Source organism: Ambystoma mexicanum, chromosome 11 (genome assembly GCF_040938575.1).
Source record: "Ambystoma mexicanum isolate Mex_15411 chromosome 11, UKY_AmexF1_1, whole genome shotgun sequence".
Classification (NCBI taxonomy): domain Eukaryota; kingdom Metazoa; phylum Chordata; class Amphibia; order Caudata; family Ambystomatidae; genus Ambystoma; species Ambystoma mexicanum.
In genome coordinates, this window is record NC_090934.1 from 382344520 (window position 1) to 382370569 (window position 26050).

A 26050-nucleotide genomic window follows, 5' to 3' on the forward strand; every position below is an offset into this window, starting at 1 on the left:
TGGAAATGCATGGGGTTCCCTGTTTTCCTCGGTGGCTTGGACACCCGAGGCCCATATCTGTACGTTGTGCCGGTTGGCAGAATGTCTGAGATTTCCCTCTGAAAACAGACTTGGGGTTACTTGTGTTTTAGGCTTTCCCCTTGGCGGCCAGGTAGGTGCACCCACACATGTGAGGTACCGGTTTCATCGGGACACCTGTGGAAACGCGTGACGGTAGGCATGTGTTGTTGGGGGCGTGTTTCGATGGGTGAGCCGAGCAAAATGTGCGGAAATTGCGTATTTTTTCCCTCATTTTGGACTTTGCAGGGGTGTCTGGGTAATAAATTCTGGGGCGATTTGGGCATATCATACCTCTGCGGATTTCCACGGGTGTCCTCTTTTTGGAAATGCATGTGGTTCCCTGTTTTCCTTGGTCGCTTGGACACCCGAGGCCCATATCTGTATGATGTGAGAGTGTGACATTTCCGGTGTGAAAACAGACTTGGGGTTACTTGTGTTTTAGGCTCTCCCCTTGGTGGCCAGGTAGGTGCACCCACACATGTGAGGTACCGTTTTCATCGGGACACCTGTGGGAACGCGTGACGGTAGGCCATGTGTTGTTGGGGGCGTGTTTCGATGGGTGAGCCGAGCGAAATGTGCGTAAATTGCGTATTTTTTCCCACATTTCGGATTTGCGGGGGTGTCTGGGTAATAAATCCTGGGGCGATTTGGGCATATCATACCTCTGCGGATTCCCACGGGTGTCCTCCTTTTGGAAATGCATGGGGTTCCCTGTTTTCCTTGGTGGCTTGGACACCCGAGGCCCATATCTGTATGATGTGAGAGTGTGACATTTCCGGTGTGAAAACAGACTTGGGGTTACTTGTGTTTTAGGCTTTCCCCTTGGCGGACAGGTAGGTGCACCCACACATGTGAGGTACTGTTTTCATCGGGACACCTGTGGGAACGCGGGACAGCAGGCCATGTGTAGTTGGGGGCGTGTTTCGATGGGTGAGTCGAGCGAAATGTGAGGAAAATGCGTATTTTTTCCCACATTTCGGACTTTGCAGGGGTGTCTGGGTAATAAATTCTGGGGCAATTTGGGCATATCATACCTCTGCGGATTCCCACGGGTGTCCTCTTTTTGGAAATGCATGGGGTTCCCTGTTTTCTTTGGTGGCTTGGACACCCGAGGCCCATATCTGTACGTTGTGCCGGTCGGCAGAATGTCTGAGATTTCCCTCTGAAAACAGACTTGGGGTTACTTGTGTTTTAGGCTTTCCCCTTGGCGGCCAGGTAGGTGCACCCACACATGTGAGGTACCGTTTTCATCGGGACACCTGTGGGAACGCGTGACGGTAGGCCATGTGTTGTTGGGGGCGTGTTTCGATGGGTGAGCCGAGCGAAATGTGCGGAAATTGCGTATTTTTTCCCACATTTTGGACTTTGCGGGGGTGTCTGGGTAATAAATCCTGGGGCGATTTGGGCATATCATACCTCTGCGGATTCCCACCGGTGTCCTCTTTTTGGAAATGCATGGGGTTCCCTGTTTTCCTCGGTGGCTTGGACACCCGAGGCCCATATCTGTACGTTGTGCCGGTTGGCAGAATGTCTGAGATTTCCCTCTGAAAACAGACTTGGGGTTACTTGTGTTTTAGGCTTTCCCCTTGGCGACCAGGTAGGTGCACCCACACATGTGAGGTACCGTTTTCATCGGGACACCTGTGGGAACGCGGGACAGTAGGCCATGTGTTGTTGGGGGCGTGTTTCGATGGGTGAGTCGAGCGAAATGTGAGGAAAATGTGTATTTTTTCCCACATTTCGGACTTTGCGGGGCTGTCTGGGTAATACATTCTGGGCCGATTTGGGCATATCATACCTCTGCGGATTCCCACGGGTGTCCTCTTTCCGGAAATGCATGGGGTTCCCTGTTTTCCTTGGTGGCTTGGACACCCGAGGCCCATATCTGTATGATGTGAGAGTGTGACATTTCCGGTGTGAAAACAGACTTGGGGTTACTTGTGTTTTAGGCTTTCCCCTTGGCGGCCAGGTAGGTGCACCCACACATGTGAGGTACCGTTTTCATCGGGACACCTGTGGGAACGCGTGACGGTAGGCCATGTGTTGTTGGGGGCGTGTTTCGATGGGTGCGTCGAGCGAAATGTGCGGAAAAAGCGTTTTTTTCCCCACATTTCGGACTTTGCAGGGGTGTCTGGGTAATAAATTCTGGGGCAATTTGGGCATATCATACCTCTGCGGATTCCCACGGGTGTCCTCTTTTTGGAAATGCATGGGGTTCCCTGTTTTCCTCGGTGGCTTGGACACCCGAGGCCCATATCTGTACGTTGTGCCGGTCGGCAGAATGTCTGAGATTTCCCTCTGAAAACAGACTTGGGGTTACTTGTGTTTTAGGCTTTCCCCATGCCGGCCAGGTAGGTGAACCCACACATGTGGGGTACCGTTTTCATCGGGACACCTGTGGGAACGCGGGACAGTAGGCCATGTGTTGTGTTTGTGTGGTTTTCATAACGTTTTGACCAGTGGCGGCTGGTGAGTTTGAAAGCTGGTGGGGCGTAAATTTCCCAGGGCGAATATAGACGCGAGCGCGCGCAGCGCGCGAGCCCACCCCCCCCAAGGGGGGTGCGGGGGGTTTCTCCCCCCGCGAAAATTTTGGAAAAATGGCCTACAAAATGTGCAATTTACTGTCCAAAAAACCCACCGAAATATGAAAAAAGCATTCGGTTTTACATATTAATGGTGGTACACTATTCTTACGTGTGCAAGTGTGATGGTGTATTTTACAGCAGCTTGTACTGGGAATAGCTGGTACTATGGTGTATGCATAAATAAATTCATTATATAGTCAGTAATGATGGAAACATGTTTGTCATGCTGTTACTGGCATTCACATGCGTTCATCCTCTTACTAAGGTGGGATTTGAGGCATTTTCTGAAAGGGGGAAACTAAGCTAAAATATGACTTTAGTTTTTAACCACTTAATTAATGCGACATATTTGTCCTACCTCTAATGGCTGTCTGCCTCGCTGAGTTGCCATTGCGTCAGTTGCTCAAAGTTGCAACACGTGGAATGCACAGGTCTCAGAAATGGCACATACATATTGCATGGAGAAAAATGCAACAGAAATAGTTTACTATGTTGAGTGCTTTATTATCAACCAACAACCATAACATCAAAACATACTTCACATTTCTCACTGTTCTGTCAAATAGATCACTGCAACCTTAAACAAAATCCTAACATATATAAGGCCATTGAAACAAAGAATTCAAGGTAACCCACAAAATAACTGCAAATAGCTCGTTTGTAACAGAACATTCACTGGTCAATCATTTTGAAAGTTTGTACACAAATTGTGCACGTCTATTTTTCAGAGAGGCAAATTTATCAATAGTCCGTGTATTGAAGTCAGGGATCTCTTGAATTAGTTGTTTTTCCATGGACAGCATGGCCAAAGCATTCAGACGATCCTCAGTCATTGTGTTTCTCAAGAATGTTTTAATTCGCTTCAGGGTGGAGAAACAGCGCTCAGACTCAGCTGTTGTCATGGGTGTAGTAATCAGAATTTTTAATAACTGCATTGTCTCACTAAATGCTTCTTCGAGATTGTTTTCAACGAACAATTTTAATAAAGAAATTGCCCCACTTGAACTACAGAATTCTGGTCTCTCATAAACAATTGAAAGCTCAGTGCGCAGTCTTTCCTTGTTTAACATGGGGTACGCTTGGACAGTTGCATTCAGTGCTTCATTGGGAAAAGACTGTCCATGTGTTTGAAATAGGTCACTCTGCAACAATTTGGCCCCCTCCAAGTGGTTAGTAAATGCAAAGCGTTCTTGGGCTTGTGTAACTATAATATCACATACTTCTTTAGCCAAACGATTCAAAGTGTTCATATTTGCATTGCGACCTGAAAAAGTTGCCTCTGATGGAAATTTAGCTTCCAGATTGTCAGTGCTTTCACGTACTCTGCCAATGCACTTGATAAAAGTTTCAGTAGCTTTCTGCACATACACAGAGTCAATGTCTCGCTTCTGAAGCTGGTTATATAAAATGTCGACATGGGGCATTATGTCATTGAACAAAAAAAGGAAGAAAAGGAACTCCTTCTCTTTCAGAGTTCGAATGAATCCCTGGGCCTCATGCACAGTAACCCCCTCAAAATCAGTCCGTCTTTCAATAATTTTCTCAAAGCATGTACGGAGTGCTTCCCTGTGCCGATATATGGCTTCCACTACCCGAATATGGTAGCTCCAGCGAGTGCGAGATGGTTTTGGAAGTCTGGAATCTGAAACCTCATCTAGAACTGCGGTTCTTTTTGGAGAACGAGAAAAAAATGTACAGAAGCCAGAGATATCCAAAAAGAAAACTCGAGCTTGTGAGATATTTGAAACAGCCTGTTCAATGATGAGGTTAAGCTGGTGTGCATAGCAATGTACATAATGTGCATTTGGATACACTTCAGCTACTTTCTTTTGGACTCCACCAGACACCCCCCTCATTACACTCGCACCATCATATGTTTGCGCAATTACTTTTTTTTTGTGGCAATCTTCAGGGAATACTTTGTCCAATTTTTCCATTATGGCAGTAGCAATGGTCTGCGCACTAGAGTCTTTCAGATCAGAGAATCCATAAAACCTTTCAACAATTCTGTATCGTTCATCAATGTAGCGATAGACTAGCACAGACTGAGTCTTAGTGGAAATATCAGTTGTATCGTCTGCCTGAATAGCCACATAATCAGTGCATTTTAACTGCTCTACAATGATCTCTCTGGTGACCGTGAGCATGCAGTCCAGCAGTTCATTCTGAATTGTTTTTGAAGTGCCCTTGAATACTGTTGCATTTTTTAAGTGTAGTTCCATTGCACTGTCTATGCTGGATACAAAATCCACCAGGCCTCTAAACACACCAGGATTTAAAGAGTCTTCAGTTTCATCATGGCCACGTAAAGCCAATTCAAACGCACCACAAAAACGCACACAGTCTATTAACTTTGACAAGATGTATCGGTTTTTATCCACATCCTCATTATGCCTCATCACGCTCCGGCGATAGGCATCATCCAACTGTGTTGCAATGTTCACACTTCCCAACATGCGCAGCTGTAATATATTCTCAATATGAGATTTGCACGATTCATGTCTCTTGGTTTTTTCTGACAAATGCTTTAAGTCAGTGACTCCGGTTTTTGTCCAGGCCGTTTCACCTCCAAACAGCAGGCAAGGGAAGCAGAACAAAGACCGCTTAGCAATGCTACCAGTGAGCCATGTCTTCTTTTCATACCACACCATGGAAAATGTGCGTGTGTAAGCCTTTCCCCTATCTTTTGCGGACTGTTCAATTTTTACATCTGGCCGATCAGGCCCTAGTCTTTTCACCTCCAGTTTTTCACTGTGTGCGAGTCCGGAAAATGGTTTTGAGAGTAATTGGTCCACTGAATTCATTTTCAGCAACAGTGACACCTGTTAATAAGCAAAATGATTATGTACATGTATATGTAGATGGGATCATGTAGTCATTGTTAGGTATGCTCTTCAATAACACATAAGTATAATTAGTCGGTACTAGACACAGATAGCGTCTGCAATTATACACAACTCTGCTGTACTTATCATCGACCAGTACAGTTGAGTATAATTGCTGATGTTATCTATGCATGCGTTAACACACATGCCCATTAGCAAATGTGACACCAGCCACACAGTACATATTGCAGCTTGTTTGGCAAATGAGTACTTATGGAAGAAATGAGGCAAGTTTGTTCTGTTAATACTGTTCTAAAAAAAACATTGTTTAGAATGTAGGGAGATTTTTCTGACTGCATGACACAACCCCAACCCCTCCCAAGCACTGTGGGAGCAACGGTGAAGATTAGAAAGAAGGTATTCTGATGTTTGAAAGACTGTGGGATTTTACAGCAGTAAAACAAATTACTGTATACCATTCAACTGGATGATACCAGGACATCATGAGGTAAGTGGGAACCACCACCCAATCCTATCCTTCGAAAAACAGTTTCCAAATGGACAGGTTTGCTTCCGTTGAACCATAAGCAGGCCTTTTTGCATTATATGTATGACTTTCGATTTTCACATGCCACCCTCTCAGCTAGTCATAGATGCCATTCTGTAGTCTGTACTGTTCATCAGATTTTCCCCCACCTCATTGATCCCCACAAACATGGGCTTCTTTTCACATTTTTTTTAACCAAGATAGCTGTGTGCCTTCTTTACTACAGATGAACACAAACAGAGTTAGAGTGCCCTGAGCACCAAACCCTACAAAAGACTCATGCTAGCTCACCTCGTTCTGGAGAATGGTCACTGCAATGAACTCCTTCGCAGGCTATGGGAAATCCAAATCCCGGAAGGTGCACTGTGGAGGTTGAAGTCTGATGTTTTTAGTTGCACAATTGCCCTGGACTGGTTGGATTTGTTCATGTAAGGTGTTGCTGATGGTCTGTAAAGAGAAAGCGAGAGACTGATCTGAGAAAGGGCAACATAGGCTTAGAGCAGTATTAAAATGGTTTTCACACATGAAGGAGAGAGAGTTAACTGCTTGTAACATTGAAACTGCACCAGAATAATCATTAGTACAATGTGTAAAGAAAGTACCAGCAACTACCACCATGTGCCAGTCATCAGTTGTATAACGCTGCAATATATACATTTTTGTAATGTTTTCGTTCTGGGGCTTTAAAAGTGTGCTTTGCGGAGCTCACATTACAAAATTAATTTGCTGCAGCCCTTCAGGCACCCGATTTATAAGCACTCTGCGTGTCCTTCGCTGAAGTCCTGTTAAAAACAGCATTGGCAAAGCCACTGAGATCCTGTTCAACACAAGCATTGACAAAGCCAATATTTTGGCCTTGTGCATACGGTGCAAGCTTCTGCCAGGCACTGCTATTAGATCATGATGTCCAGGAACTTGCACCATGTTTCTGCTTCTAGAACAACGGGTAGTTAATTCTGCTACAGCTGTGTCTGGCAAGTGGCACTGTGCCTGGCAAGTGTAGCTGTGCTACAGCTGTGCCTGGCCACAACAAGGAATGAAGGGATGAAGGTAGACAGATCAAGCAAGCACAACACAAGGCAGTGAGCCGAGGTCAAAGGGGAAGGTGGGTAAACAGCAAGAAGAAGAAGCACAGGCTGACAGTTAATTACACATGCACATTTAAACCCAGGAATGAAAAGAATATGTTGCTATTTGTGAAGACTGCAGACTGCCAACATGGGGGCAGTTGCTCAGGGCCCCTCTGAGGCTCAAGGCCCCTTTCATTTGAAAGGTTTGAAATGCCCTGACGCCGTCCCTGCTTTTGATGCTACCGCAGCTCCTCACTGCGGCTCCCACCCGGGCTTCCGCCTGAGGACTTGTTGGGATTTTAAAAGGCTTGAGAACTTTAATGATTAATAGTGTGCCGTGCCATCATGAGATATAAACCCTTCAGATGGTTTCCGAACAGGCTAAATCTATTAAACATACACCCGCGGGCTGTTTTTAATGAAATGGCTGTGCAAGTTCACTGCCATGCGCTGCGCAGCTAATGGCTGCACGAGGAAGCCTTGCAACAGTCAGGCTGCCGTGCGCCAAGCTAATGAGCACAAGACACCAGCAAGCTTCTAGTAAGACCGTTTTTCGGGGGTCTTTCGTTTTTAAACATAACATCTTTAGTGATTATGGAATGAACACACAGATGACATCACACGGATAATGACTGGTGCTGCGACCAGAATACCCCATGCGAGGTCATGTAAGCTATTTGCTAGCACTTTAAAATGGTAATGGCCAATTCCAGGGAAGGACAGAGGCATGATATGATATTTTATTTATAGCGCGCCTGTTTTCCTTTAGGGAAGAGTGTTGATTGTGCTAATTAATTTACCCAGTTCTCATAGTGCTTACCAGGTTTCCCTGTTCTGTGTTGTTCATGAATAAAGCAAACAAACAGTAGGCAGTATTGTTTTGAATAGTACTACTTGCCATATACTTTTTTTGGGTGTTAGTTATACGCACTCAGAAGAGTAAAAACAAGTGTTGCGATAATGGAATATATACATGACTGACAAAGAAACAAGTGACATGTTTTAAATAATTGATATAAATGAAATCATATCCGAAACAGGTCAATTTCTCAAGCACTTAAAGATACATGCCTGACTCGGCGTGCCCGATTCTGTAATACGGTCACTGTGTCTACCAGTTTATGAGTGTGCCAGCCACTGCCAGACCATCCATGCGTTAAATTGTATTGCGCACTTCTCACTCTACAAGTTGAGGCTCCAGCCAAGTGGAGTCTCACTATCGTTTGTAAAAGAGGACTGAATGAGGGGAGATGGTAGCACGACGACCCTTCCCCATCCCAAAAATACATCCCAGGGGCAAACCAGGCTGATCTGAGGTGCTGGGGTCTCCTGAGGCTTGAGTTCAGCCCTTTCTACCCAGGCCAGGTGTCCAGTGGCTGCCTAGGATAGCACTGGTGGCTAAGCCAGGGTACACCTCCTAGGAGAGGAGTCCCACAGCAGACGACGTGCAGTGCAGCCAGGCCTGCCTACTTTTAGAAAAAAAATCCCTGAGTGAGCTGTATGCCCATATCCACACAAGACTCCGCCCAGTCACACGAGGCTCTGCCAAAGTGTCAAAAGGATAAACTGCGTAGAAAACTGCATCAAATGAAACCACCCTCAAAAAAACTCATTTACCATTTCGACAGGGACCTTTTGCACCTGGAAAACCTTGCACTATTCCAGATAGAGGCATTTTTGCTCACATGTGCAGGCAGGTCTTCTCAGCTGAAGGGAAAGGGACCTCCAAACATCATTTTGAAATTTGCGCCCAGACACCATTCCATTCAGAGACGGCCTTCCAGCCTCTTTAAGTTGATTCTGGGAATATACCCTAGTTTCCCTGTTATAACTACAAGACTACTACGGGTCCCAGAATGCAGTTCTGTCATTTCACACTGGCATGCATCTTGTTATGCAGGACGAAAAAAAAATATGCAATGCCTCATAAAGGGTAAAAACATTGTTTTCATGTCAACCATGCAGACAAGGCACAAACTAGTATGGATTGTTAGTCTGGTATTTACTTTAGCATAGATGCAGATTATGGGGCTTTTAAATGCTAAGCAGCCCATCCCAATGAGCTGTGGCTTCACAGAGAAATTGACCATTCCCATTCACTTTTCTGCTAATGCCTTTAATAAGAAGTGCCAAGTGGGTTACTTAAAAGAAACAGAATGAGGGGAAAATGCCCGCAGCCTGGATAGTCCTGCTGAGACATCTAACATTTTATCACGCCCTTGATCAGCGCTTCCCTGGCAGGAACAAATACAGGTAACCCTTTAGAAAATGATTGACAATTTTAAAAACACCCTTTTTTAGGGGTGCAGGTGCGGCAAGTGCCGCCATAGCCGCTTCAATGTTGACTGCGCCAGCCCATCTGAATCCCTTAGCCGCAGCAATTCTGAGCCTGGTCACTGGTGTGATAAAACAGAGACTCCACACTCTTCCCAGAGAAGAGCGTGAAAACCCTGAGTCTGCGGGCTAAACTCAGAGGTTAGGCAGGTATGAGTGCAACTGTATGCAGGCTTAAAGTACTGCCAAGTTAATTTCATCCTTATTTTTCAAATAAGCACCGCTGATGGTACTGATTATGAAGGGGTGCAATCAGCGAGGCTGCGTGTGTGAAGAGCATGACTGATCATGGCTGATGGAGTGACGAGCGAGCGTGCGCACTCTGGAGGGTATACATAGGTTATGTATACCCTCCAGAGTGCGCACGCTCGCTCGTCACTCCATCAGCCAGATAGGCATGTCTGATGGACCATGCGCCGGGGCCCGGAGTGGTCGCGGCTGAGTTGCACTCATGTATTGCAAACGATGCACACACACATTGTACAATCAGCCATGCGTAGCGTGCACACACCCAGCCACACTGAGGTACGAGCAAGGCTATGCAGTCAGTGTGGCTGCTGGGTGTGTGCACGCTACGCATGGCTGATTGTACAATGTGTATGCATCGTTTGCAATACATGAGTGCAACTCAGCCGCAACCACTCCGGGCCCCGGCGCATCTGCTAATTGTGCCGTTTTATTTTCGGCATTTTTCGATTTCGTTTACCTGGTCCGTGCGTGGCCCAAGGGCCTTGCCTTGGGCCACGCCGGATCGGGACGCAAGGGCCAGGGCAGGCAGGCGTGCACTGCTGCTGCACTGCTGCAGCTGCCCATACAGCGGCCCGCGACCACTCCGCATCTGCTATTGTGCCGTTTTATATTTTCGGCATTTTTCAACAAAAAATGCCGAAAATATAAAACGGCACAAGTCACCAGCAGGGAGAGCCCTGGCAGAGCCTCTCCCTGCCAGGGCTCTCCTGGGTGACTTGTGCCGTTTTATATTTTCGGCATTTTTTGTTGAAAAATGCCGAAAATATAAAACGGCACAATAGCAGATGCGGAGTGGTCGCGGGCCGCTGTATGGGCAGCTGCAGCACTGCAGTGCAGCAGCAGTGCACGCCTGCCTGCCCTGGGCCTTGCGTCCCGATCCGGCGTGGCCCAAGGCAAGGCCCTTGGGCCACGCACGGACCAGGGGTAAACAAAAGTAGGCTAGGCCCAGGCCGCAGGCGGCCCCAGCCGAGCTGACTGCCGTCAACTTGGGGCGAGCCTTGTGTAGCGGGCGGCCCGCTTCTAGTACTGTCTCGCCCCAAGCTGACGGCAGTCAGCTCGGCACTGCAACACTGAACAACGTGTAGGCCCAGGCCTACACATCGTTCAGTGTGGGGTTGGGCCCTGGCCCTGGCCGTGTGGTGGACCACATAGTTTGGGCTCGGGGAGGGGAGTGTAATAATGTAAGTAACACTCCCGTCCCCGGGCCCAGAGAAGAAAGGGTACTTACCGGTCCGCAGCGGCGCCTGGTCACTGGGTGGGGCAGCAGCACACTTGTGTTGTTGATGGCTGGAAAGAAAGAACTGAAGTCAACAAACAGGGTGTGAAGGCGCGCAGGCGCGCGCACGCACACACCCTGCATAGATACAGTAATCTCATTGGCTGTTTGTCAGCCAATGACATTACTGTATCGATGGCAGGGGAGGGGAACTGCGCTGTTTGCGCACATTTCATACTGGCAGGGCCACCCCTGAAGCGCCCCGCCAGGCTTCTAATTAAAGGGGCTACGTAGAGTGCGTGGAGCTACGAGCTCCACGCCTCTACTATAGAAAAAAAATTACTAAATTGGGACGCGCCCCGCGGTCCCACTGTGAATGCCGGGCAGGCCTATTTCCTTGCCACAGCGCCCCCACGCTGTTGGCAAAGGAAATGCAGCAGCACTAAAGCTAAAAGAGATTCAATCAGAGAAGTTCTCTGACTGAATCTCTTTTAGCTTCTCTCTTTTTTTGGGGGGGGCGGCGCCCGGCCGCCCTATCATAGCAGCCGCCACTGGTTTTGACCCATTTGCTGGAGCCCTTTGTCTCACAACCCTTTCTTTTCCCAAATGTGACCTACATTTAGTCGCTGCTTTAGCCACCATACACTTTTGTAACCTGCACAAGTCACCTACCCTTGAAAAGGTCTGCCTGTGCTCTTTCAAAAAATGTATGGCTGCCGTTCCTCACCACATTGGTTTTCCCAATTTACACATGCTAAGTGCGTCTGGTCAGGCCGTAAGCGTAAAACTCCTGTGTACCATGGCTCAGTGTTTGGCTTGTGGTATTGCTTGTTTTGTACAAACACTACAAAAATGGTATGCTCTCCTAACTGCAAGAGTCAGGGGAATGTAGTGGAGCATTGCTTTTCTCAAAATTCATAGAGGCCATTGCCGTGCCAAGCCAACCATGTCCAACACATACCTTTTTTTCAGTCATTTTCCCGCTTTTCCCCCATTCGATGGCAGTTTCCCCTACCTAGTTGTTGCCTGACCTATGCAAATCACCCCTTCCTAAACTTGGAATTTTGTCTACTTTTCAGAAATATATGCCTTTCTGTCCTCCAATTTGGCTTTCCTGCCCTTTTCTTCCATTCCGTCCATGCATGTCCAATTGGCCTAAATCGCCAAAATTGCCTACCTCTCACAAAACGGTTGATAACCACATCAAAATGTTTTTTTGTTTCCACTCAACCTGTTCTTGAAAGCTAGAAAATTGGGGAATTCAGCACAGCAAACCATTTGTTCCTAGCTGGTACAAGGAAAAAACCACAGCTTTTTGTACATCATTTTATTCACATTTTTTGAAAAAACACAAAATGTTCACGCTTTTTGTTTATTTTCTCTCACCCCCCTACAGCAACCTAAGATTCCTGGGTGGCGTTACGACCGCCTACATGTGGGAAAAGAAGGGGCCAAATTTAGCTGCGATATCTCATGTAACAAAAAAGTTACAAGGCCTTGAATGGCCACATACCAAAATCACTAAAAAAGGCCCTGGCACTGGGGGGAAATACCCATGGCACTTAAAGGGTCAAAGGTAAGCTTGTCACTGTAACAGAATTGTTACAGGTTTAGAGGGTAATTCATAGAAATTCGCACAAAAGTGGCGCACGCGGCTGGCACACAGTGTCCCCGTGCGAAACACTGCGACAGCCGCGTGCGAAAAAATCCTTTTCATCGCACAGCGAATTCATGGATTTTAGCCTCCGAAACCATCCGTGGTGCAGAGTGGCGCAGCGACCCTGCAGCAGTGCCAGTTACGCCCCCAAGAACGTCCTCGCGCAAGGAAAAGCCTTCAAAATTCCCAAATCATCGCAAAGGGCTGCGCTAACCCTGGACCAGTTCACAGGGCTGCCAAACAGCAAACGCCAAGCGGGGAATGTGTATTTCAGTGGTTTACGGGAAGTTTCACACGCTATTGTCCTGGGTACGTGTACATCATGGATGCGTGGGAAGTAACACACGCGATTCCATCAGGGCACGTGTATTCCAGGGGTGCGCGGGAAGTATCACACGCAAAAACAGCAGGGTACGTGCATTTCAGGGGTGCGCGGGAAGTATCACACGCGATTCCATCCGGGTACGTGTATTCCAGGGGTGCGCGGTAAGTATCACACGCAAAAGCAGCAGGGTATGTGTATTCCAGGGGTGCACGGGAAGTATCACACGCAAAACGAGCAGGGTACGTGTATTTCAGGGGTGCGCAGGAAGTATCACACGCGATTCCATCAGGGTACGTGTATTCCAGGGGTGCGTGGGGAGCACCACACGTGAATTGCATGTGTGGGTCCTCCCAGGTGTACCCTCTACACCATCCACGGCCCCTGCAGGTGGCCCACACCACAGGGGCCTACCCTGCACATGTCCCGAAGGCAGCACATCCACCATGCCCATGCCCCCCAGCCAACCCACATGTCACCTTGCACTACTGCCCACCAACGCATGTCCCCCTGCACCCCCAGCCCCCAGCATCCAGGGGCACCCTCCACCAGGCCCCCACTCATGTCCAACTCATGTCTCCCAGCACCCCCACACCCCAGCAGTGCAGGGGCACCCTCCACCAGGCCCCCACTCATGTCCCCCATCACCCCCACCCCCCAGCAGTGCAGGGCACCCTCCACCAGGCCCCCACTCATGTCCCCCTGCACCCCCACCCCCCAGCAGTCAGGGGCACCATCCACAAGGCCCCCACTCAGGGGCGTTGCTAGGGGGGGGGCTAAGGGGGCTATAGCCCCTGATCTTTTGGTTGTAGCCCCGGATAGAATCTCAGGAGCTACAGCCAAAAGACTATCTAGCCCCCAGTCCCAACAGTTCCGACATCAGCTTAGCCCCGGATCTTTTCCAGACCTAGCAACTCCCCTGCCCCCACTCATGTCCCCCTGCACCCCCACCCCCCAGCATCCAGGGGCACCCTCCACCAGGCCCCCACTCATGTCCAACTCATGTCTCCCAGCACCCCCACCTCCAGCAGTGCAGGGCACCCTCCACCAGGCCCCCACACATGTCTCCCAGCCCCCCACCCCCCAGCATCCAGGGGCACCCTCCACCAGGCCCCCACTCATGTCTCCCATCACCCCCACACCCCAGCATCCAGGGGCACCCTCCCCCAGGCCCCCACTCATGTCCCCCTGCACCCCCACCCCCCAGCATCCAGGGGTACCCTCCACCAGGCCCCCAATCATGTCCAACTCATGTCTCCCATCACCCCCACCGCCCAGCAGTGCAGGGCACCCTCCACCAGGCCCCCACTCATGTCCAACTCATGTCTCCCAGCACCCCCACCCCCAGCAGTGCAGGGCACCCTCCACCAGGCCCCCACTCATGTCTCCCATCACCCCCACCCCCCAGCAGTGCAGGGCACCCTCCACCAGGCCCCCACTCATGTCCCCCTGCACCCCCACCCCCCAGCAGTCAGGGGCACCCTCCACCAGGCCCCCACTCATGTCTCCTATCACCCCCACCCCCGAGCAGTCAGGGGCACCCTCCACCAGGCCCCCACTCATGTCCAACTCATGTCTCCCAGCACCCCCACCCCCCAGCAGTGCAGGGCACACTCCACAAGGCCCCCACACATGTCTCCCATCACCCCCACCCCCCAGCAGTCATGGGCACCCTCCACCAGGCCCCCACTCATGTCTCCCATCACCCCACCCCCCAGCAGTGCAGGGCACCCTCCACCAGGCCCCCACTCATGTCCCCCTGCACCCCCACCCACCAGCAGTCAGGGGCACCCTCCACCAGGCCCCCACTCATGTCTCCCATCACCCCCACCCCCCAGCAGTGCAGGGCACCTCCACCAGGCCCCCACTTATGTCCAACTCATGTCCCCCATCACCCCCACCCCCCCAGCAGTGCAGGGCACCCTCCACCAGGCCCCCACTCATGTCCCCCTGCACCCCCACCCACCAGCAGTCAGGGGCACCCTCCACCAGGCCCCCACTCATGTCCCCCTGCACCCCCACCCCCCAGCATCCAGGGGCACCCTCCACCAGGCCCCCACTCATGTCCAACTCATGTCTCCCAGCACCCCCACCTCCAGCAGTGCAGGGCACCCTCCACCAGGCCCCCACACATGTCTCCCAGCCCCCCCACCCCCCAGCATCCAGGGGCACCCTCCACAAGGCCCCCACTCATGTCTCCCATCACCCCCACCCCCCAGCATCCAGGGGCACCCTCCACCAGGCCCCCACACATGTCCAACTCATGTCTCCCAGCACCCCCACCCCCAGCAGTGCAGGGCACCATCCACCAGGCCCCCACTAATGTCCCCCTGCACCCCCACCCCCCAGCATCCAGGGGCACCCTCCACCAGGCCCCCACTCATGTTCAACTCATGTCTCCCATCATCCCCACACCCCAGCAGTGCAGGGCACCCTCCACCAGGCCCCCACTCATGTCCAACTCATGTCTCCCAGCAACCCCACCCCCAGCAGTGCAGGGCACCCTCCACCAGGCCCCCACTCATGTCTCCCATCACTCCCACCCCCCAGCAGTGCAGGGCACCCTCCACCAGGCCCCCACTCATGTCCCGCTGCACCCCCACCACCCAGCATCCAGGGGCACCCTCCACCAGGCCCCCACTCATGTTCAACTCATGTCTCCCATCATCCCCACACCCCAGCAGTGCAGGGCACCCTCCACCAGGCCCCCACTCATGTCCAACTCATGTCTCCCAGCAACCCCACCCCCAGCAGTGCAGGGCACCCTCCACCAGGCCCCCACTCATGTCTCCCATCACTCCCACCCCCCAGCAGTGCAGGGCACCATCCACCAGGCCCCCACTCATGTCCCGCTGCACCCCCACCACCCAGCATCCAGGGGCACCCTCCACCAGGCCCCCACTCATGTCTCCCATCACCCCCACCCCCCAGCAGTAAGGGGCACCCTCCACCAGGCCCCCACTCATGTCTCCCATCACCCCCACCCCCCAGCAGTGCAGGGCACCATCCACCAGGCCCCCACTAATGTCCCCCTGCACCCCCACCCCCCAGCATCCAGGGGCACCCTCCACCAGGCCCCCACACATGTCCAACTCATGTCTCCCAGCACCCCCACCCCCAGCAGTGCAGGGCACCATCCACCAGGCCCCCACTAATGTCCCCCTGAACCCCCACCCCCCAGCATCCAGGGGCACCCTCCACCAGGCCCCCACTCATGTTCAACTCATGTCTCCCATCATCCCCACACCCCAGCAGTGCAGGGCACCCTCCACCAGGCCCCCACTCATGTCCAACTCATGTCTCCCAGCAACCCCACCCCCAGCAGTGCAGGGCACCCTCCACCAGGCCCCCACTCATGTCTCCCATCACTCCCACCCCCCAGCAGTGCAGGGCACCCTCTACCAGGCCCCCATTCATGTCCCGCTGCACCCCCACCACCCAGCATCCAGGGGCACCCTCCACCAGGCCCCCACTCATGTCTCCCATCACCCCCACCCCCCAGCAGTAAGGGGCACCCTCCACCAGGCCCCCACTCATGTCTCCCATCACCCCCACCCCCCAGCAGTGCAGGGCACCCTCCACCAGGCCCCCACTCATGTCCCCCTGCACCCCCACCCCCCAGCAGTCAGAGGCACCCTCCACCAGGCCCCCACTCATGTCTCCCATCACCCCCACCCCCCAGCAGTCAGGGGCACCCTCCACCAGGCCCCCACTCATGTCTCCTATCACCCCCACCCCCGAGCAGTCAGGGGCACCCTCCACCAGGCCCCCACTCATGTCCAACTCATGTCTCCCAGCACCCCCACCCCCCAGCAGTGCAGGGCACACTCCACAAGGCCCCCACACATGTCTCCCATCACCCCCACCCCCCAGCAGTCATGGGCACCCTCCACCAGGCCCCCACTCATGTCTCCCATCACCCCACCCCCCCAGCAGTGCAGGGCACCCTCCACCAGGCCCCCACTCATGTCCCCCTGCACCCCCGCCCACCAGCAGTCAGGGGCACCCTCCACCAGGCCCCCACTCATGTCTCCCATCACCCCCACCCCCCAGCAGTGCAGGGCACCTCCACCAGGCCCCCACTCATGTCCAACTCATGTCCCCATCACCCCCACCCCCCCAGCAGTGCAGGGCACCCTCCACCAGGCCCCCACTCATGTCCCCCTGCACCCCCACCCACCAGCAGTCAGGGGCACCCTCCACCAGGCCCCCACTCATGTCCCCCTGCACCCCCACCCCCCAGCATCCAGGGGCACCCTCCACCAGGCCCCCACTCATGTCCAACTCATGTCTCCCAGCACCCCCACCTCCAGCAGTGCAGGGCACCCTCCACCAGGCCCCCACACATGTCTCCCAGCCCCCCCACCCCCCAGCATCCAGGGGCACCCTCCACAAGGCCCCCACTCATGTCTCCCATCACCCCCACCCCCCAGCATCCAGGGGCACCCTCCACCAGGCCCCCACACATGTCCAACTCATGTCTCCCAGCACCCCCACCCCCAGCAGTGCAGGGCACCCTCCACCAGGCCCCCACTCATGTCCCCCTGCACCCCCACCCCCCAGCATCCAGGGGCACCCTCCACCAGGCCCCCACTCATGTTCAACTCATGTCTCCCATCATCCCCACACCCCAGCAGTGCAGGGCACCCTCCACCAGGCCCCCACTCATGTCCAACTCATGTCTCCCAGCAACCCAACCCCCAGCAGTGCAGGGCACCCTCCACCAGGCCCCCACTCATGTCTCCCATCACTCCCACCCCCCAGCAGTGCAGGGCCCCCTCCACCAGGCCCCCACTCATGTCCCGCTGCACCCCCACCACCCAGCATCCAGGGGCACCCTCCACCAGGCCCCCACTCATGTCTCCCATCACCCCCACCCCCCAGCAGTAAGGGGCACCCTCCACCAGGCCCCCACTCATGTCTCCCATCACCCCCACCCCCCAGCAGTGCAGGGCACCCTCCACCAGGCCCCCACTCATGTCCCCCTGCACCCCCACACCCCAGCAGTCAGAGGCACCCTCCACCAGGCCCCCACTCATGTCTCCCATCACCCCCACCCCCGAGCAGTCAGGGGCACCCTCCACCAGGCAACCACTCATGTCCAACTCATGTCTCCCAGCACCCCCACCCCCCAGTAGTGCAGGGCACCCTCCACCTGGCCCCCACACATGTCTCCCAACACCCCACCCCCCAGCAGTCAGGGGCACCCTCCACCAGACCCACACTCATGTCTCCCATCACCCCCACTCCCCCAGCAGTGCAGGGCACCCTCCACCAGGCCCCCACTCATGTCCCCCATCACCCCCACCCCCCAGCAGTGCAGGGCACCCCCCACCAGGCCCCCACTCATGTCCCCCTGCACCCCCATCCCCCAGCAGTAAGGGGCACCCTCCACCAGGCCCCCACTCATGTCTCCCATCACCCCCACCCCCCAGCAGTGCAGGGCACCCTCCACCAGGCCCCCACTCATGTCCCCCTGCACCCCCACCCCCCAGCAGTCAGAGGCACCCTCCACCAGGCCCCCACTCATGTCTCCCATCACCCCCACCCCCGAGCAGTCAGGGGCACCCTCCACCAGGCAACCACTCATGTCCAACTCATGTCTCCCAGCACCCCCACCCCCCAGTAGTGCAGGGCACCCTCCACCTGGCCCCCACTCATGTCCCGCTGCACCCCCACCACCCAGCATCCAGGGGCACCCTCCACCAGGCCCCCACTCATGTCTCCCATCACCCCCACCCCCCAGCAGTAAGGGGCACCCTCCACCAGGCCCCCACTCATGTCTCCCATCACCCCCACCCCCCAGCAGTGCAGGGCACCCCCCACCAGGCCCCCACTCATGTCCCCCTGCACCCCCATCCCCCAGCAGTCAGGGGCATCCTCCACCAGGCCCCCATTCATGTCCCCCTGCACCCCCCAGCATCCAGGGGCACCCTCCACCAGGCCCCCACTCATGTCCAACTCATGTCTCCCAGCACCCCCACCTCCAGCAGTGCAGGGCACCCTCCACGAGGCCCCCACACATGTCTCCCAGCCCCCCCACCCCCCAGCTTCCAGGGGCACCCTCCACCAGGCCCCCACTCATATCTCCCATCACCCCCACCCCCCAGCATCTAGGGGCACCCTCCACCAGGCCCCCACTCATGTCCAACTCATGTCTCCCAGCACCCCCACCCCCAGCAGTGCAGGGCACCCTCCACCAGGCCCCCACTCATGTCCCCCTGCACCCCCAGCCCCCAGCATCCAGGGGAACCCTCCACCAGGCCCCCACTCATGTACAACTCATGTCTCCCAGCACCCCCACCCCCAGCAGTGCAGGGCACCCTCCACCAGGCCCCCACTCATGTCTCCCATCACCCCCACCCCCCAGCAGTGCAGGGCACCCTCCACCAGGCCCCCACTCATGTCCCGCTGCACCCCCACCACCCAGCATCCAGGGGCACCCTCCACCAGGCTCCCACTCATGTCTCCCATCACCCCCACCCCCCAGCAGTAAGGGGCACCCTCCACCAGGCCCCCACTCATGTCCCCCATCACCCCCACCCCCCAGCAGTGCAGGGCACCCTCCACCAGGCCCCCTCTCATGTCCCCCTTCACCCCCACCCCCCAACAGTCAGGGGCACCCTCCACCAGGCCCCCACTCATGTCCAACTCATGTCTCCCAACACCCCCACTCCCCAGCAGTGCAGGGGCACCCTTCACCAGGCCCCCACTCATGTCCCCCAGTACCCCCACCCCCAGCAGTGCAGGGCACCCTCCACCAGGCCCCCACTCATGTCCCCCTGCACCCCCACCCCCCAGCAGTCAGGGGCACCCTCCACCAGGCCCCCACTCATGTCCAACTCATGTCTCCCAGCGCCCCCACCTCCAGCAGTGCAGGGCACCCTCCACCAGGCCCCCACTCATGTCCCCCTGCACCCCCACACCCCAGCATCCAGGGGCACCCTGCACCAGGCCCCACTCATGTCCCCCTCTACCCCCACCCCCCAGCATCCAGGGGCACCCTCCACCAGGCCCCCACTCATGTCCAACTCATGTCTCCCAGCACCCCCACCTCCAGCAGTGCAGGGCACCCTCCACCAGGCCCCCACATATGTCTCCCAGCCCCCCCACCCCCCAGCATCCAGGGGCACCCTCCACCAGGCCCCCACTCATGTCCAACTCATGTCTCCCAGCAACCCCACCCCCAGCAGTGCAGGGCACCCTCCACCAGGCCCCCACTCATGTCTCCCATCACTCACACCCCCCAGCAGTGCAGGGCACCCTCCACCAGGCCCCCACTCATGTCCCGCTGCACCCCCACCACCCAGCATCCAGGGGCACCCTCCACCAGGCCCCCACTCATGTCTCCCATCACCCCCACCCCCCAGCAGTAAGGGGCACCCTCCACCAGGCCCCCACTCATGTCTCCCATCACCCCCACCCCCCAGCAGTGCAGGGCACCCTCCACCAGGCCCCCACTCATGTCCCCCTGCACCCCCACCCCCCAGCAGTCAGGGGCACCCTCCACCAGGCCCCCACTCATGTCTCCCATCACCCCCACCCCCGAGCAGTCAGGGGCACCCTCCACCAGGCAACCACTCATGTCCAACTCATGTCTCCCAGCACCCCCACCCCCCAGTAGTGCAGGGCACCCTCCACCTGGCCCCCACACATGTCTCCCAACACCCCACCCCCCAGCAGTCAGGGGCACCCTCCACCAGACCCACACTCATGTCTCCCATCACCCCCACTCCCCCAGCAGTGCAGGGCACCCTCCACCAGGCCCCCACTCATGTCCCCATCACCCCCACCCCCCAGCAGTGCACGGCACCCCCCACCAGGCCCCCACTCATGTCCCCCTGCACCCCCATCCCCCAGCAGTCAGGGGCACCCTCCACCAGGCCCCCATTCATGTCCCCCTGCACCCCCCAGCATCCAGGGGCACCCTCCACCAGGCCCCCACTCATGTCCAACTCATGTCTCCCAGCACCCTCACCTCCAGCAGTGCAGGGCACCCTCCACGAGGCCCCCACACATGTCTCCCAGCCCCCCCCACCCCCAAGCTTCCAGGGGCACCCTCCACCAGGCCCCCACTCATATCTCCCATCACCCCCACCCCCCAGCATCTAGGGGCACCCTCCACCAGGCCCCCACTCATGTCCAACTCATGTCTCCCAGCACCCCCACCCCCAGCAGTGCAGGGCACCCTCCACCAGGCCCCCACTCATGTCCCCCTGCACCCCCAGCCCCCAGCATCCAGGGGCACCCTCCACCAGGCCCCCACTCATGTACAACTCATGTCTCCCAGCACCCCCACCCCCAGCAGTGCAGGGCACCCTCCACCAGGCCCCCACTCATGTCTCCCATCACCCCCACCCCCCAGCAGTGCAGGGCACCCTCCACCAGGCCCCCACTCATGTCCCCCATCACCCCCACCCCCCAGCAGTGCAGGGCACCCTCCACCAGGCCCCCTCTCATGTCCCCCTTCACCCCCACCCCCCAACAGTCAGGGGCACCCTCCACCAGGCCCCCACTATGTCCACTCATGTCTCCCAACACCCCCACCCCCCAGCAGTGCAGGGGCACCCTCCACCAGGCCCCCACTCATGTCCCCCATTACCCCCACCCCCAGCAGTGCAGGGCACCCTCCACCAGGCCCCCACTCATGTCCCCCTGCACCCCCACCCCCCAGCATCCAGGGGCACCCTGCACCAGGCCCCACTCATGTCCCCCTCTACCCCCACCCCCCAGCATCCAGGGGCACCCTCCACCAGGCCCCCACTCATGTCCAACTCATGTCTCCCAGCACCCCCACCTCCAGCAGTGCAGGGCACCCTCCACCAGGCCCCCACATATGTCTCCCAGCCCCCCCACCCCCCAGCATCCAGGGGCACCCTCCACCAGGCCCCCACTCATGTCTCCCATCACCCCCACCCCCCAGCATCCAGGGACACCCTCCACCAGGCCCCCACTCATGTCCAACTCATGTCTCCCAGCACCCCCACCCCCAGCAGTGCAGGGCACCCTCCACCAGGCCCCCACTCATGTCCCCCTGCACCCCCACCCCCCAGCATCCAGGGGCACCCTCCACCAGGCCCCCACTCATGTCCAACTCATGTCTCCCATCACCCCCACCCCCCAGCAGTGCAGGGCACCCTCCACCAGGCCCCCACTCATGTCCAACTCATGTCTCCCAGCACCCCCACCCCCCAGCAGTGCAGGGCACCCTCCACCAGACCCCCACTCATGTCTTCCATCACCCCCACCCCCCAGCAGTGCAGGGCACCCTCCACCAGACCCCCACTCATGTCTTCCATCACCCCCACCTCCCAGCAGTGCAGGGCACCCTCCACCAGGCCCCCACTCATGTCCCGCTACACCCCCACCACACAGCATCCAGGGGCACCCTCCACCAGGCCCCCACTCATGTCTCCCATCACCGCCACCCCCCAGCAGTAAGGGGCACCCTCCACCAGGCCCCCACTCATGTCTCCCATCACCCCCACCCCCCAGCAGTGCAGGGCACCCTCCACCAGGCCTCCTCTCTGTCCCCCTGCACCCCCACCCCCCAGCAGTCAGGGGCACCCTCCACCAGGCCCCCACTCATGTCTCCTATCACCCCCACCCCCGAGCAGTCAGGGGCACCCTCCACCAGGCAACCACTCATGTCCAACTCATGTCTCCCAGCACCCCCACCCCCCAGTAGTGCAGGGCACCCTCCACCTGGCCCCCACTCATGTCCCGCTGCACCCCCACCACCCAGCATCCAGGGGCACCCTCCACCAGGCCCCCACTCATGTCTCCCATCACCCCCACCCCCCAGCAGTAAGGGGCACCCTCCACCAGGCCCCCACTCATGTCTCCCATCACCCCCACCCCCCAGCAGTGCAGGGCACCCCCCACCAGGCCCCCACTCATGTCCCCCTGCACCCCCACCCCCGAGCAGTCAGGGGCACCCTCCACCAGGCCCCCACTCATGTCTCCCATCACCCCCACCCCCCAGCAGTAAGGGGCACCCTCCACCAGGCCCCCACTCATGTCCAACTCATGTCTCCCATCACCCCCACCCCCCAGCAGTGCAGGGCACCCTCCACCAGGCCTCCTCTCATGTCCGCCTGCACCCCCACCCCCCAGCAGTGCAGGGCACCCTCCACCAGGCCCCCACACATGTCTCCCATCACCCTCACCCCCCAGCAGTCAGGGGCACCCTCCACCAGGCCCCCACTGATGTCTCCCATCACCCCGACCCCCCCAGCAGTGCAGGGCACCCTCCACCAGGCCCCCACTTATGTCTCCCATCACCCCCACTCCCCCAGCAGTGCAGGGCACCCTCCACCAGGCCCCCACTCATGTCCCCCATCACCCCCACCCCCCAGCAGTGCAGGGCACCCCCCACCAGGCCCCCACTCATGTCCCCCTGCACCCCCATCCCCCAGCAGTAAGGGGCACCCTCCACCAGGCCCCCACTCATGTCTCCCATCACCCCCACCCCCCAGCAGTGCAGGGCACCCTCCACCAGGCCCCCACTCATGTCCCCCTGCACCCCCACCCCCCAGCAGTCAGAGGCACCCTCCACCAGGCCCCCACTCATGTCTCCCATCACCCCCACCCCCGAGCAGTCAGGGGCACCCTCCACCAGGCAACCACTCATGTCCAACTCATGTCTCCCAGCACCCCCACCCCCCAGTAGTGCAGGGCACCCTCCACCTGGCCCCCACTCATGTCCCGCTGCACCCCCACCACCCAGCATCCAGGGGCACCCTCCACCAGGCCCCCACTCATGTCTCCCATCACCCCCACCCCCCAGCAGTAAGGGGCACCCTCCACCAGGCCCCCACTCATGTCTCCCATCACCCCCACCCCCCAGCAGTGCAGGGCACCCCCCACCAGGCCCCCACTCATGTCCCCCTGCACCCCCATCCCCCAGCAGTCAGGGGCATCCTCCACCAGGCCCCCATTCATGTCCCCCTGCACCCCCCAGCATCCAGGGGCACCCTCCACCAGGCCCCCACTCATGTCCAACTCATGTCTCCCAGCACCCCCACCTCCAGCAGTGCAGGGCACCCTCCACGAGGCCCCCACACATGTCTCCCAGCCCCCCCCACCCCCCAGCTTCCAGGGGCACCCTCCACCAGGCCCCCACTCATATCTCCCATCACCCCCACCCCCCAGCATCTAGGGGCACCCTCCACCAGGCCCCCACTCATGTCCAACTCATGTCTCCCAGCACCCCCACCCCCAGCAGTGCAGGGCACCCTCCACCAGGCCCCCACTCATGTCCCCCTGCACCCCCAGCCCCCAGCATCCAGGGGAACCCTCCACCAGGCCCCCACTCATGTACAACTCATGTCTCCCAGCACCCCCACCCCCAGCAGTGCAGGGCACCCTCCACCAGGCCCCCACTCATGTCTCCCATCACCCCCACCCCCCAGCAGTGCAGGGCACCCTCCACCAGGCCCCACTCATGTCCCGCTGCACCCCCACCACCCAGCATCCAGGGGCACCCTCCACCAGGCTCCCACTCATGTCTCCCATCACCCCCACCCCCCAGCAGTAAGGGGCACCCTCCACCAGGCCCCCACTCATGTCCCCCATCACCCCCACCCCCCAGCAGTGCAGGGCACCCTCCACCAGGCCCCCTCTCATGTCCCCCTTCACCCCCACCCCCCAACAGTCAGGGGCACCCTCCACCAGGCCCCCACTCATGTCCAACTCATGTCTCCCAAACCCCACCACCCCCAGCAGTGCAGGGGCACCCTTCACCAGGCCCCCACTCATGTCCCCCAGTACCCCACCCCCAGCAGTGCAGGGCACCCTCCACCAGGCCCCCACTCATGTCCCCCTGCACCCCCACCCCCCAGCAGTCAGGGGCACCCTCCACCAGGCCCCCACTCATGTCCAACTCATGTCTCCCAGCGCCCCCACCTCCAGCAGTGCAGGGCACCCTCCACCAGGCCCCCACTCATGTCCCCCTGCACCCCCACACCCCAGCATCCAGGGGCACCCTGCACCAGGCCCCACTCATGTCCCCCTCTACCCCCACCCCCCAGCATCCAGGGGCACCCTCCACCAGGCCCCCACTCATGTCCAACTCATGTCTCCCAGCACCCCCACCTCCAGCAGTGCAGGGCACCCTCCACCAGGCCCCCACATATGTCTCCCAGCCCCCCCACCCCCCAGCATCCAGGGGCACCCTCCACCAGGCCCCCACTCATGTCCAACTCATGTCTCCCAGCAACCCCACCCCCAGCAGTGCAGGGCACCCTCCACCAGGCCCCACTCATGTCTCCCATCACTCACACCCCCCAGCAGTGCAGGGCACCCTCCACCAGGCCCCCACTCATGTCCCGCTGCACCCCCACCACCCAGCATCCAGGGGCACCCTCCACCAGGCCCCCACTCATGTCTCCCATCACCCCCACCCCCCAGCAGTAAGGGGCACCCTCCACCAGGCCCCCACTCATGTCTCCCATCACCCCCACCCCCCAGCAGTGCAGGGCACCCTAAACCAGGCCCCCACTCATGTCCCCCTGCACCCCCACCCCCCAGCAGTCAGGGGCACCCTCCACCAGGCCCCCACTCATGTCTCCCATCACCCCCACCCCCGAGCAGTCAGGGGCACCCTCCACCAGGCAACCACTCATGTCCAACTCATGTCTCCCAGCACCCCCACCCCCCAGTAGTGCAGGGCACCCTCCACCTGGCCCCCACACATGTCTCCCAACACCCCACCCCCCAGCAGTCAGGGGCACCCTCCACCAGACCCACACTCATGTCTCCCATCACCCCCACTCCCCCAGCAGTGCAGGGCACCCTCCACCAGGCCCCCACTCATGTCCCCATCACCCCCACCCCCCAGCAGTGCAGGGCACCCCCCACCAGGCCCCCACTCATGTCCCCCTGCACCCCCATCCCCCAGCAGTCAGGGGCACCCTCCACCAGGCCCCCATTCATGTCCCCCTGCACCCCCCAGCATCCAGGGGCACCCTCCACCAGGCCCCCACTCATGTCCAACTCATGTCTCCCAGCACCCTCACCTCCAGCAGTGCAGGGCACCCTCCACGAGGCCCCCACACATGTCTCCCAGCCCCCCCACCCCAAGCTTCCAGGGGCACCCTCCACCAGGCCCCACTCATATCTCCCATCACCCCCACCCCCCAGCATCTAGGGGCACCCTCCACCAGGCCCCCACTCATGTCCAAC

At 57.8% G+C, this 26050-nt stretch overlaps 1 protein-coding gene across 1 annotated transcript; it reads right to left on the reverse strand.

Annotated features, from left to right (window-relative positions):
- Positions 1-3125: 3125 nt before the first annotated feature.
- On the reverse strand, positions 3126-6543 carry LOC138503409 (zinc finger MYM-type protein 1-like). The gene is made up of 2 exons (XM_069623089.1): positions 6309-6543; positions 3126-5467 (listed from the first exon to the last, which is right to left on the reverse strand). The coding sequence occupies exon 2, from the start codon at positions 5447-5449 to the stop codon at positions 3329-3331; it is 2121 nt and encodes a 706-aa protein (XP_069479190.1). The 5' UTR covers positions 5450-5467; positions 6309-6543; the 3' UTR covers positions 3126-3328.
- Between the last annotated feature and the right edge of the window lie 19507 nt (positions 6544-26050).

Excerpts from the sequence above, each read along its gene's own strand:
- LOC138503409 (XM_069623089.1), bottom strand. The coding sequence starts at position 5,449 with ATGAATTCAGTGGACCAATTACTCTCAAAACCATTTTCCGGACTCGCA.